Source organism: Mercenaria mercenaria, chromosome 4, assembly GCF_021730395.1.
Source record: "Mercenaria mercenaria strain notata chromosome 4, MADL_Memer_1, whole genome shotgun sequence".
Taxonomy (NCBI): Eukaryota; Metazoa; Mollusca; class Bivalvia; order Venerida; family Veneridae; genus Mercenaria; species Mercenaria mercenaria.
The window spans coordinates 4,193,252-4,206,772 of record NC_069364.1 but is presented as its reverse complement, the minus strand read 5'-3'; the positions used below and the strand labels follow the sequence as shown (position 1 = coordinate 4,206,772).

General features: G+C 37.0%; 1 protein-coding gene across 1 annotated transcript; it reads right to left on the bottom strand.

Moving 5' to 3' along the window:
- Positions 1 to 1,953: 1,953 nt before the first annotated feature.
- LOC123553803 (uncharacterized) lies at positions 1,954 to 4,547 on the bottom strand. The gene is made up of 2 exons (XM_045343462.2): positions 4,114 to 4,547; positions 1,954 to 3,430 (listed from the first exon to the last, which is right to left on the bottom strand). Exon 2 carries the CDS (start codon positions 3,400 to 3,402, stop codon positions 1,954 to 1,956), a length of 1,449 nt encoding a protein of 482 aa, XP_045199397.2. The 5' UTR covers positions 3,403 to 3,430; positions 4,114 to 4,547.
- Between the last annotated feature and the right edge of the window lie 8,974 nt (positions 4,548 to 13,521).

Genomic DNA, 13,521 nt, shown 5'->3' with positions numbered 1-13,521 from the left:
CAACAAACTCTGAAAAGAACCACTGACGACCAGAGTTGCAACATTCTGGAATCAAGCCCTGCTTCAATACAAATTGTTTGTCAACTGACTGAATATCCTTTCTAGCAGGCCACATGAATGTTCCAGGCTTTCTACAAGGAGCCATAAAGTTAACAGTTGCTATTTCATTGCTTGAAGATTTCACTATAACACCAGGGTACCAAGCATCTTGGTAGGCAACTGCTACATATTCATTATCTTTGAAACAGTTTGTTTTTGGCAACAAGTTTTCAAGTGCTTCCATCTCATAGTCGTCTTCTTCTTCAGTGTCAATGTTTGGAGAGTCACACACTTTTCTGCGTTTAATGTTAGGTTGATTATTCATCATGGTTTCAATTTCATCGAGAACACCGGCATCATGAATTCTATGTTGATTTCTTAAATCGCGACCACCTTTTCGAGCACTTTTCAGAAGTGCATCCTGTTCTTCGGTATTCATATCACCAATCCATTGAAACAGCTTCTTTCTGTTTCTCTTTAACATCTGGACAGAAGAATGGTGGTGAAATGAAGCATTTGGACGTCGTTTTTGGCTACTGTCCAGATCACCGAAATGGTGCTCACAACCAAGATTTGTTACTTGAGCATATGCCGTTCTTTGAAGATCGTCTTTGGTTGGAGCCCGACTGTACTGACCTCCCTCTAGGAAATCGACTAACTGTTTCTGGATAGTCCGGAGCATAGCACCGCAGCAGACACTTAACAGTGTTAACAGAAGGCCAGATTTCTCGACACCTGCGAGTTTCTTCGTAAATTTCTCCATGTGTGGTACTGTCATGTTATCGTCATTCAGCCATTTTGTATCTTCCAACAACAGATTTTCAGGATTTATTTCACCGGTTTTCAGGAACTTCTCAAGGGATTGGATGTATGAATACAATTCAAGATAGCTTACAGAACTTGATGTTACTAGCCACCAGTATGGTCCTGTTACTTTAACATACATAACTGACATACATTTCAGCATTGTTTGCACGGTTTCTGATTCAAGATCTGCTTGCACAGCCTTCAATTTCAGGTTCGGGTTCTGAACAGTTTTCAAAACGTGAAGAAAGTCTTCTCTGTGAAGGAGAATTTCAGCCGATGTCTGGAAAACGGCGTTGAAACGATTGTCTTTATAGTTCCCAATGACTGATCGTATGCCTCTACTTGCACAGTAGGCTTCCCACCTGTCACGAATTCCAAGATGGTCACCTGCAGGACCAAATATTCCAGAAGTTGTATACACTACTCTTTCAATCACACTTTGCTTTTTTGACCAGTATTTAAAAACTGGAAGACGATCCCGACCAACTGGACCTTCTTTTTCTACTAAAATCACTTCCTGTTTTTTTAGGTCTTCACACACATACCGATGGAACCCGAGAAGTACATGTGCCATACAATGAAAATGGAGGACAGTTGTTCTTTGTGTTTCATTTTCACACTGATTAATGATATCATCACGCCACTCTGTCAAAAGCTTGTCTGCAAGCTTCTCATTGCTGGCTCTGTCACTCATGGTGAATGCTATCTTTTCTAATGATCTGGCAATGAAGTCATTATCCATTTGTTTATTTCTAGCACCGCTAGTCTGAGCAAGTTCTTCAAAGTGTTTTTTTGTTACGTCCGTTATCACTGCTGCTGTTTCACGAGAAACTTTTGTGAAGCCCAAGCTGATAATATCTCCAGAATCTAATGTCACAGATGTATCAACTATTTTCTCCTTCCGCCTTGTTGTGCCATCACGGTTTATTCCGAAGTTTGTCGACTCTTCAATCTTAGCCGCTATAAATGTCTTCGCTAGAAAGTGGCCCTCATCAACTATATTTTGGACAGATGTACGGTTGGGTAGGTCGTGTTTTTGGTAGCTTATACCAAACAGATGTTTACAAACAGTTTCTATTGCATGCGGTATCTTTTCAACTGCTATTTCTAGTCCAAAAGTTCCATGACACAAAGTCTTATTTCATTGCTAAATGTTCCATCCTCATTTTTTGTTCTGGTTGTTTTCTCATTGAGCGTTTCTTTTAACATCTCATTTTCAATTCTCAAATTTTCAATTTCAGTCTCTGACTTCATTAAAGTTTTCTTGTAAACATTGCCAGGTTCTTCTTTACTATGTGGGCTTTCACGTATCTTCTTTAAGGTTGTTCGATAATAACTAGTCAATTTTTGTGCGTTTGTCTTCTTTTGGTCAATGTCCTTCAGCTTTTCAAGTTTGGTCTGTAACTTCTGCATTTGGCGCTTAAGGTCCTGCACAGTGGTGATTAGTTCATGGTTTGTTTGTGCCATTTTTTCAAGTTGACGCCTTTGTTTGGAAACCGTAGCTTGAGTGTCCCGCAGAGTTTTCCTTGTTTTTGCTGCAGTTTCATCTCTTTTGGTAACATTTCTTATCGAGAAGTGTCCCTTCACCATTTTCATGTGTTCCAGTGTTTCACGTTCAGTTTTCACAAGTGTTTTCATCTTGTGGAGGGCTTTTTGACGTTTTTCAATTTCATGCTGCAATAAGTTATATTGCTTAGCTTCAGCCTGAGAACTTTTTGTTTCACATGGGTAGTGGCGTTTCTTCGCACTAATTGCTGTCTCTGGCTGTACATGGGATTTTTGAGCACTTCCATTTTCATTGTCACACTGAGAGGGGGATTTATTAGCAGTCACTGTCTGAACATGGGGGATTGGAGCACTTTCTGTTTCATTGTCACACTGGGAAGGGGATTTATTAGCAGTCACTGTCTGAACAAGGGGGATTTGAGCACTTTCTGTTTCAAAGTCACACTGGGAGGGGGATTTATCAATATTAGCAGTCACTGTCTGAACATGGGGGACTGGAGCACTTTCAGTTTCACTGTTAAACAGGGGTGGGGATTTCTTAGCAGTCTCTTTCTGTTCATGGGAATTTGGATCACCTTTTGTTTCATAATCACATGGGGATTTCTTTGCCGTCTCTTCCTGTGATTTCGGAGCACTTTCTGTGGAGATGTATAAATCTGTTTCAGCAGTTGTTGGTTTTTCACAAAGATTATTTTGTACCGATTGCTTTTTTCCAGATGGAAGAAATACATCGTTATGAAATTCTGATAACGACATATAAGACGCAACCTTTTTCTTGCGTTCTATCTTCTTGTGTGTTTCAAAAGCATTTTTTATGCGCGCTTTTAGTGTTGATCTCTTCATCTCTAGGAAGCCTGGCTGAAGTGAACAGACCCATTCTTCAACTTTACTGGCTACTGTTTTAGTTTTTGTTGCATATCTTATTAATTCTATAACAACACCATATTTTAAAGTTTCTGAAGGTATTGCTGCTATCTTGCCAGAATTTATACTGTCACTATCCAAGTTAATTTGATGACAGAAAACCCCTGGGCACAGTTTTTCCATCATTCAAATATGTATCACGTATACCAACAACCTGTAAGAAATAGAATAACATACTTTAAAATTCATTTCTTTGTTATTACTCGACGTTTTAATTATTACAAATGGATAAGTATTTTTATATCCGAAAATCAGCTTGTCCGAATTAGCGCGACCGGGACAGGTGCCCGCCGAGAACGTGGACAGATTTTTCAAACCACTTTCTAGATTCGACGATAAATTGAGTTAATATTTCATACATTTTTGTTGTAAAACATAAATTTTGATAGAAGAATGATATAACTTTCAAAATATATGTCTTGAAAGGGGGAAAATCGATCTTTTATACAGAAATTTTGACAAAGTTCAACCGGTAAATGGCATCGCACGGGCAGCGATGTAATTTCGCCTAATATTTATCGTATTTATATAGATAAAAACTATATAAATTTTAATATTTTAATTTCTTAAATGTGTTCTTCGTACTTTTAAGTACATATCTACTTTTTTGTTGCTTTATCTTTCCACTTTATTGGTTTTTTTCTGGACGAGAGCACACATGCAAATTTCCAAAATGGCGGCGATAATTCACGGCGCTTCATTCGCCGAGATTTGATGACCTTTCAAATTTAAATAACAATGCGAGGTATTAATTTTCGGCCGATTTTTAAAATTTTAGTATCATTTTGAAGATAAAGATTTATATTTTAATAATATGTACATGATTATAATATTTACCTGGTAACTTTTCTACAAAAGTCGGTAAACTTCATGCCTTCGTAGAGCGGCCATTTTTTGTTCTAGAAAATAATCATTTACACCATTGTGAAGCCAGTTCTTTTTTCTGATTGGATAACAAAACTTCATTAATATTCATGAGGAAGCAACATCTCGCATTTGCATAGAAATACAATGACCCCTCTAGGCACGCGTCCGCGGACTCGCATAATCGCGGGTATTGGAATTTTGATAATAAAATCAAATTACATTGATAAAGATATAAAATCAGTATTTTTCAGGTATATGAAAATTATATCAAATTAAAGATAATTTTGTTAGCTTTTAAAATGTTTTATTCATTTTAAGATTGATTAACAGTAAGTGGTTTAAATCATAAATTGAAACCAACCACCCACGATTTCCTGCATTATTCTAAAGGGATTATTGGCTTATCTGGGGTTGCTAGTAAAATCCACTGGGGTAGATGTATTTGGTCTTATTGCTACAGACCCTTTGATGTCGATGAAGGTCACTCAGTTGCTTGATATAATGATCACAAGTTTTGCACTGATATTTTTGGGGGTACATAGAGAAATCGCGAATGTACGAAAGGTGGTTCTCGTACAGGTTGACGTACATGGTGGTTTCCTGTAATCCTCTCGATTTATACATTGAACGCGTGAATCCGTCTTCTTGCAAACTGTAGACGTTGAGGTTGACGTTAAACTGTGTTTTGAATGCGGGAAAATCCTCAAATGTTAATCCATTTTCAGGATTGTGAGGTGTCTGCAACCATTCTCAAAAAAATGATTTCACAGAACCTTCTAGAAATTTAATATTGTGACCTCGATGTAAAGCCGTAAAGGTTGTCTTTGTACGGTTTCCCCGTATTTTGATTTCTGACCAAGGGATAAGAACTATCTTTTTTCAATAGGTATTCGGGAAGTTTGCCATTCCCGAGAGGATAATAAGTGGTGTACACCATGAAATGGACGTTGGTGACCAAGACTGGAATCCTTTTCTTGTCTGGTCTTTGATGTAGAAGTTCTGACAAAATATCTCAGTTTCTTAGACGCAGACGAATGCGTTGGAAATCTGTTCATCTAGACACATACAGAGGGCACTCGAAAATGGCATTGTTGTAGGCAACAAAGTATCTATACTCTCCTGTTTCTCTGTGTTGTAAAATCGAGTCAAATACGATATTTAAACGAAAGGCGTGTGTTCCCAGCGGTATCTCCTTAATCAGTTAATGACACATGAGTTGTCTAATGGAAAATTGTAGACCAATTGAACGGGACCTAAGCGATGGGGCTTCAGAATCAAGGGTGCATTCGCCTCGTACGCCTGGCCCAATCCGTCATTTATGCCATCACGACTCCAAGGGGTATTTTGGTCAGCACAAGTTGGTTGCTGTAAGGTGCCGTCCATTTGAAAATGATTGGACATACGATGTAGATGTAAAAGACGTCGAGATTGGAATACTTTTGTACAATTCAAACAGTAGTAACTCGATGGCCCAGTCATGTTGTTTTCACTTTGTGTCTTGTTGCTACTGCTTTTCTTTGCTGAATGTGAAGATTTTCGTTAAGTGCTTTCCACTCACTTTTTCAATGACGGTTTCTTGTGCCACTTAAGGTCTTGTTTCTACCCATAGGGACTTGAACAACGTTTGTTACATTTACTGCAAACAGAATTTATCGTGCCTCCACATCCTTTTTCGAGATGGTTTCTGTGGGTAGAATATTTGTATATCTTTCCGCATTTTGAGCACGAAAAGGTTTTCCCGATATGAACGGCACGAACATGGGTCTTTAAATGTTTTTTGTGTTGATACGATTTATGGCTAAGGTCACAAGTCAGTTTTGAAGTAGTCTGCACAGGTTGGTCGTCAGCTTGAAAAGAAACTGTGGATTTCTGAACATGAAATATCAAAGGATAAAAATAGGGGACAAAGACACTTTTAAGAGGTGTAATTCAATTTTTAGCTCACCAGAGCACGTGGAAGTGCTCAAGGTGAGTTTTCGTGATTGGCCTGTGTCCGTCATCGTCCGTCCGTCGTCAACAATTTGACTGTTAACACTCTAGAGGTCACAATTTTGGCCAAATCTTAATGAAACTTGGTCAGAATGTTACCCTCAATAAAATCTTAGACGAGTTTGATATTTGGTCATCTGGGGTCAAAAACTAGGTCACCAGGTCAAATCAAAGGAAAAGCTTATTAACACTCTAGAGGTCACAATTTTAGTCCAATCTTAATGAAACTTGGTCAGAATGTTACTCTCAATAAAATCTTGGACAAGTTCGATATTGGGTCATCTGGGGTCAGAAACTAGGTCACCAGGTCAAATCTAAGGAAAAGCTTTTTAACACTCTAGAGGCCACATTTATGACTGTATCTTAATGAAACTTGGTCAGAATGTTACTCTCAATAAACTCTTGGACAGATTCGATATTGGATCATCTGGGGTCAAAAACTAGGTCACCAGGTCAGATCTAAGGCCACACCAAATTGATAAGTTGTTCATCGGATTTTTTTCTGAAAAAATTGAGGCGGTGAGCGAAAAAATAATTTAAATATTTTTTTAGGTTTTTGAGAAAATCAGGAGAGAGTGAAGAGCGAAGAAATATATTTGTCTTCATTTGGCTCTCGACTGACTAATAAAAACCTTAAAATAGAATGTATAGCCCTTTTAAATTAAAAAGTAAGTCCCCAGGGATTGAAAAAATCTGACCTGCAGACGCACAACAAAGCGAACTCGTGAAAAAAAGGTAATAACATTGTCATACAGTACACTGTAATCAAATAATGCATGCTTTTGAAAAATGCTGTTAGAAAATATGTAATAAACAACAGTGCATAACCTTACACCATTCTTATCACATACATATGTGACTTGAATATTTACTGCTATGAAAATGTAGCATTCTTAGCTGACTTTACAAAGTTTTTGATACATCAAATATCTATGTGAGTGTTACTAGATCTATTAAAGCTTCTGATTTGAAACTTAGAACAGTTATTTGGTCCGTAAAAAGTAGCGCACCAAAAAATTTGGATTGATTTTTTTCAATGGGGCGAGCGCAAGCCAAAAAAAAAAAATATTTTTTTTGTGTTTCTGAAAATATACGTGCGGCAAATCCGATGAACAACTTTTTAATTTGGTGAGGCCTAAGGAAAAGCTTTTTAACACTCTAGAGGCAACATTTATGATTGTAACTTCATGAAACTTGGTCAGAATGTTAATCTTGATGATTTTTAGGTCAAGATCAAATCTGGGTCATGTGGGGTCAAAAACTAGGTCACCAGGTCAAATCAAAGGAAAAGCTAGTTAACATTCTAGAGGCCACATTTATGACCATATCTTAATGAAACTTGGTCAGAATGTTAATCTTGATGATCTTTAGGTCAAGTTCTAATCTGGGTCAGGTTGGGTAAAAAACTAGGTCATCGGGTCAGATCAAAGAAAAAGCTACTTAACACTCTAGAGGCCACATTCATGGCCATATCTTAATGAAACTTGGTCAGTATATTAATCTTGATGATCTTTAGGTCAAGTTTAAATCTGGGTCAGGTGGGGTCAAAAACTAGGTCACCAGGTCAAATCATAAATAAGCTTGTTAACACTCTAGAGGCCACATTTATGACCATATCTTTATGAAACTTGGTCAGAATGTTAATCTTGATGATCTTTAGGTCAGTAGGTCAGGTGAGCGATACAGGGCCTTCATGGCCCTCTTGTTAAATGACACATCAAAAATTATGTTTTCGTTTACAGATTGTGCTGGAATTTCTCCTGTCTGTATTTCTTGTTCAAATCACTGAAAAAGAAAGGGGGAAAGAAAAAACTTTTGCTAAAAAATCGATCTGATAATTTGCTGCGAATTCACATTTTACTTAGATTCCCTTAAACCAAGTGGAAGTTTGATACTTTAATGTACTGCTTACAGTTCTACTAAGAAATTCAATCTGTCTGTAGGCATCTTCGTGGATAAGTAACTGTTCCGTATTTTCTATAAAACACCCACATCATCTACAAGGTCTTCCCATCTGGAAAAAAAGATTTTAGAATGTATATACATTAGCTTGAGTTAAAGTTAGTAAGAAACTGGTCACTACTAACCCATGTTCATAAAAAAACAACAACAATTCTCCACATGTATCAGTGATGGGGGATGTAATTGATTTACGATTTTGGTATTATTATGGAAAACATTATGTATTACCACCAATATTTCGAAATTTCAGTTAACGAAAATAGTAAGAATTTTAAAGTTCAGTGCCCTCAATGGATAAGTCTGTGTTTGACATTTCCAAATATATAATTACAATAAAGTAATAATAATAACGTCCCAAGAAACTCTTATTCACGTTGAAAGCAACAACAATGCATTACCTTTTCTTTTGAAAACTATTTCTGGTAATGGTAAATATTTATAGTTTGATAGTCCGTACTACTCGGTGTCCGTAACAGTTCTGAACTCGAATTTTGTTAATGGATCTTTATTTTTTTCCTTTTTCTCAAAACATTGAACAAAATGTTCTGCAGCTTCTCGTGTCTTGCACTTGAAATGAAACAATGTCCAGCAATCTACAGCATCTTCTTACAATGAAATCATAACGATACACACTACAAACATTTCGATATCTTGTTTATTTCCCTGTGTTAACGTACTTTGGGATTCATTTGTAGAATTCTAAGTTTTATGAGTTCGAAACAAGACATGCATAGGTATCCATCAGTGATATATAAGTCCAAGGAAAAGATGTCTTTCAGAAAAAAAAACAACACAGTTTAAATTGTTTGCATTTAAAGCAAACCTTTCTCTCCTCAGTTTTCGGCTTAAACATTTTCACACACACACACAAAAAAAAAGGTTTATTCTGTACTATCTTTCTCTTCTAAGAAATGTTTTAAGTACCTCATACTTCTTTGCGCATCGCAGATGGCATTAAAAATGTCAAAAGGTAGTTTTATGTATTTCTGTCCACTTTAAGCAAAATATACACAGTGTGATTATAACATTTCACAACAACGGAAAAACGGTCATTCAAATGATAGATCACTTCATTCTGCAAATGATTTAGATCAAAATAATGACCGAAATTTAACCGAAAATTGACAAGATTCAACTGTTTTTGAGTCATTTTGTTTAAAAAAAAGTAATAGAAAAAGACAATTTAATCCACATTAGACACAGAGATTTCCTTCTGTTTCTTAAGACGTTCATCCATGGTTTTGATGCTATAACGTGTTATTCTGTTATGATAGATGGGATATTCTACCCAACAATAACAGTCCCAACCGGTTTCAAGTCTGTATAAACAACGCAAACACAATGTTTGTGTCATTCTAGTCTTCTAAAGTTAGCATTTAGAGAAATGTTTCCGCATAAACAGCACTGTTTCGTATTTCTTTCACTCAAATTCTCCCAGGGTGTGTGATCCCACAGGTCAGCATGTGACATTGTTTATATGAACACATAAATTATAAGTCCTGATTATGTAAGTTCTAGTTCAACAGCGTTAAATGCACTAGTACGGCTGATACCGCTTCCCTGGGCGTTGGTATCTTTCCACGTTCTCTGGTCTTCGGGATTGGTTTACTACAATCTGTACACCTTCGTTAGCTACAAAAAATTGATCCACAGCTTTCTGACGTTGACCCCTAGGCCAACTTGCTGAAAAGAAAAACATCATACCTTAGTAAAAGCTGATATATCATTTACACACATTTCCAAACAAACGTTATTTTAAAAAAAGAATAAAATTAAAACCCTTAACCAATAAATAATAAGATATTATGTGGTATGTATACAGTCACTAGCATGAGCATATGTACACACACTCAGTCGTAGTATTACCTGTTCTATTTCTGACCATGTCTTTGTAAATGTTGACTGCTGGATCCTGTTACTGAAGATACGTGTGCTAGAGCTATCAAGCAGAAAGAAAAATGTATGACAATTTTTGCATATGTTTTACTTGCTATTATGTTATTACAACCAGAAGGTTTCAATTATTTAAAGTCTGTTGTTTTTTTTATTGAGAATTTCCCAATGTTAAGAAGATTGTTCTAAATGTGAATACAAATTAACTTTTTGAACTGGAAAAAAATAGGAATATCCTCTTCATTCCTTAGCCTGAATATATGTGCACACACACAGTCATAGTATTACCTTTTCAATTTCCATCCATTTATGTTGGAAGGTTGTCTGCTGGATACCAGTCATTTAAGTGCTATCTGGAAAAAACAAAAAATATTTTTATATATTTATGAATAATATACCTAATAATATAACTATCGTTTCGAAGTGCATTGGCATGAGCATATGTACGCACACATAGTGGTAGTATAACCTGTTCTGTTTCTGACCATTTCTGTATAAACGTTGTCTCCTGAATCCTTGTTGTTGAAGCTATGTGTGCTGTCTAGCAGAAAGAAAAATGTATGACGATTTTTGCATATTTTCTTTCTGGCTATTTCATTTAACCAGTCTATTATAACTTTCGTTTGTAAAACAATTAACAGTAAGTAAATCAATAAATATACTGCTTTGTAAGCAACATCTTTTTTCTTTACCTTATTACAACCATAATATTTCGATTATTATACCCCACCAAACATGTTGTGGGGGCTATAAAGGAGTCAGTTTTGACCCATCATGTCTGTCCCGTCCCGAAATCTATATAAGTTATTAATGAATGGATTTGATTGATTCAAACTTAAAATAGATGTTCCACCTTATCACCCACATCATGTGACACAAGGTGCATAACTCTTGACACCATTTTTGCATGAATTATGTCCCTTTTTTGCTTAGAATTTAATGTTAATTTTGATGCATTATCACTATCTCTAAGTTATTATGCCCCCCTTCGGGTATATTGTTTTGCAGATGGTCGGTCGGTCAGAATGTAGACCAATCTGTTTCCGGATGATTACTCAAGAACGCTTAGGCCTAGGATCATGAAAATTGATAGGGAAGTTGGTCATCACCAGCAGATGACCCGTTTTGATTTTTAGGTCTGTTTGTCAAAGGTCAAGGGCACAGTGACCCTGAATAGTAAAACGGTTTCCGGATGATAACTCAAGAACACTTGGACCTAGGATCATGAAAGTTGATAGGGAGGTTGATGATGATCAGTAGATGACCCCTTATTGATTTTGAGGTCAGTATGTTAAAGGTCAAGGTCACAGTGACCCTGAACAGTTAAACGGTTTCCGGATGATAACTCAAGAACGCTTAGGCCTAGGGTCACAAAAGTTGATAGGGATGTTGATCATGAGCAGCAGATGACCCCTATTGATTTTGAGGTCAGTATTTCAAAGGTCAAGGTCACAGTGACCAGGAACAGTATAATGGTTTCCGGGCAATAACTCAAGAACGCTTGGGCCTAATGTCAGGAAAATTGATAGTTAGGTTGGCCATGACCAGCAGATGACCCCTATTGATTTTGAGTTCATTAGGTCAAAGGTCAAGGTCACATTGGCCAGGAACAGTTAAATGGTTTCTGATCTTCTTGTCCAAAACCATAGGGCCTAGGGCTTTGATATTTGGTATGTAGCAAAATCTAGTGGTCCTTTACCAAGATTGTTCAGATTATTTCCCTGGGGTCAAATATGGCCCCGCCCCGGGTGTCACATGGTTTATATAGACTTATAGAGGAAAAAACTTTGAAAAACCTCTTGTCCAAAACCACAGGGCCTAGGGCTTTGATATTTTGTATATGACATCATCTAGTGGTCCTCTACTAAGAGTATTCAAATTATTCTCCTAGGGTCAAATATGGCTCCGCCCTGTGGGTCACACGGTTTACATAGACTTATATAGGGAAAAACTTTGAAAATCTTCTTGTCCAAACCACAAAGAATATGGCTTTGATATTTTGTAATGTAGCATCATCTAGTGGTTCTCTACCAAGTTTGTTCAAATTATTCCTCAAGGGTCAAATATGGCCCCGTCCCAGGGGTCACATGGTTCATATAGACTTATATAGGGAAAACTTAGAATCTTCACGTCCATAAATTACATCATTCAAATTTGGACCACATGTATAGTTTTGAGTGGCAAGATGAACCTTGACATGAGTTGACCTTGATCTTGACCTAGTGACCTACTTTCACATTTCTGTAGATACAGCCTTCAAATTTGGACCACATGTATAGGTTTGTGTACTGAAAAAAACTTTGACCTTGTTATTGACCTAGTGACCTACTTTCACATTTTTTAAGGTACATGTTTCAAATTTGGACCACATGCATAGTTTTTTGTTCCGAAATAAAATTTGACCTTGATTTTGACCTAGTGACCTACTTTCACATTTTTCAAGCTACAGTCTTCAAATTTGAACCACAAGCATAGTTTTGTGTACTGAAATGAACTTTGATCTTGAGATTGACTTAGTGACCTATTTTCGCATTTCTCAAGCCACAGCTTTCAAATTTGGACCACATAGCATTGTTTTGTACCGATATGAAATTTGACCTTGATTTTGACCTTTAGCTAGTCTTGAAATTTGGAACATTCAAAAAGGGCTCAGTGGATGGTGCCAAGATCACTCTGTAATTTCTTGCTAGGTAAATAGGTTAAAGGTCAAGGTCAGATTAAACCAGAATGGTAGAACTTTAGTTTACAGAGAGCATATAATTTATGTTCCTTGTGCAATTACTGAATGCATCAAGGGGGGTATTTCGTGTTCGACGAGCTCTTGTTACAAAATAGATTTTATTCAAACTTAAAATACATGTTCCACCTTATCCCCCAAATCATGTGTTACAAGGTGAATAACTGTGACACCAATTTTTAGCTCACCTGAGCACGAAGTGCTCAAAGGTGAGCTTTAGTGATCGCCCTGTGTCTGTCGTCCGTTGTCCATCCGTCCGTCCGTCGTCAACAATTTGACTGTTAACACTCTAGAGGTCACATTTTTGGCCCAATCTTAATGAAACTTGGTCAAAATGTTACCCTCAATAAAATTTTGGACGAGTTTGATATTGGGTCATCTGGGGTCAAAAACTAGGTCACCAGGTCAAATCAAAGGAAAAGCTTGTTAACACTCTAGAGGTCACATTTTTGGCCCGATCTTAATGAAACTTGGTCAGAATGTTACCCTTAATAAAATCTTGGACATGTTCGATATTGGGTTATCTGGGTTCAAAAACTAGGTCACCAGGTCAAATCAAAGGAAAAGCTTGTTAACACTGTAGAGGCCGCATTTATGACTGTATCTTCATGAAACTTGGTCAGAATGTTAATATTGATGATCTTAAGGTCCAATTTGAATCTGGGTCATGTAGGATAAAAAACTAGGTCACCAGGTCAAATCAAAGGAAAAGCTAGTTATGTCTCCCCCAGGAGACATATTGTTTTTGCCCTGTCCGTCCGTCCGTCTGTCCGTCCGTCCGTCCTTCCGTCCGTACG

What these genes read in the sequence shown, in the direction of transcription:
- LOC123553803 (XM_045343462.2), bottom strand. Translation starts at nt 3,402, where the DNA reads ATGATGGAAAAACTGTGCCCAGGGGTTTTCTGTCATCAAATTAACTTG.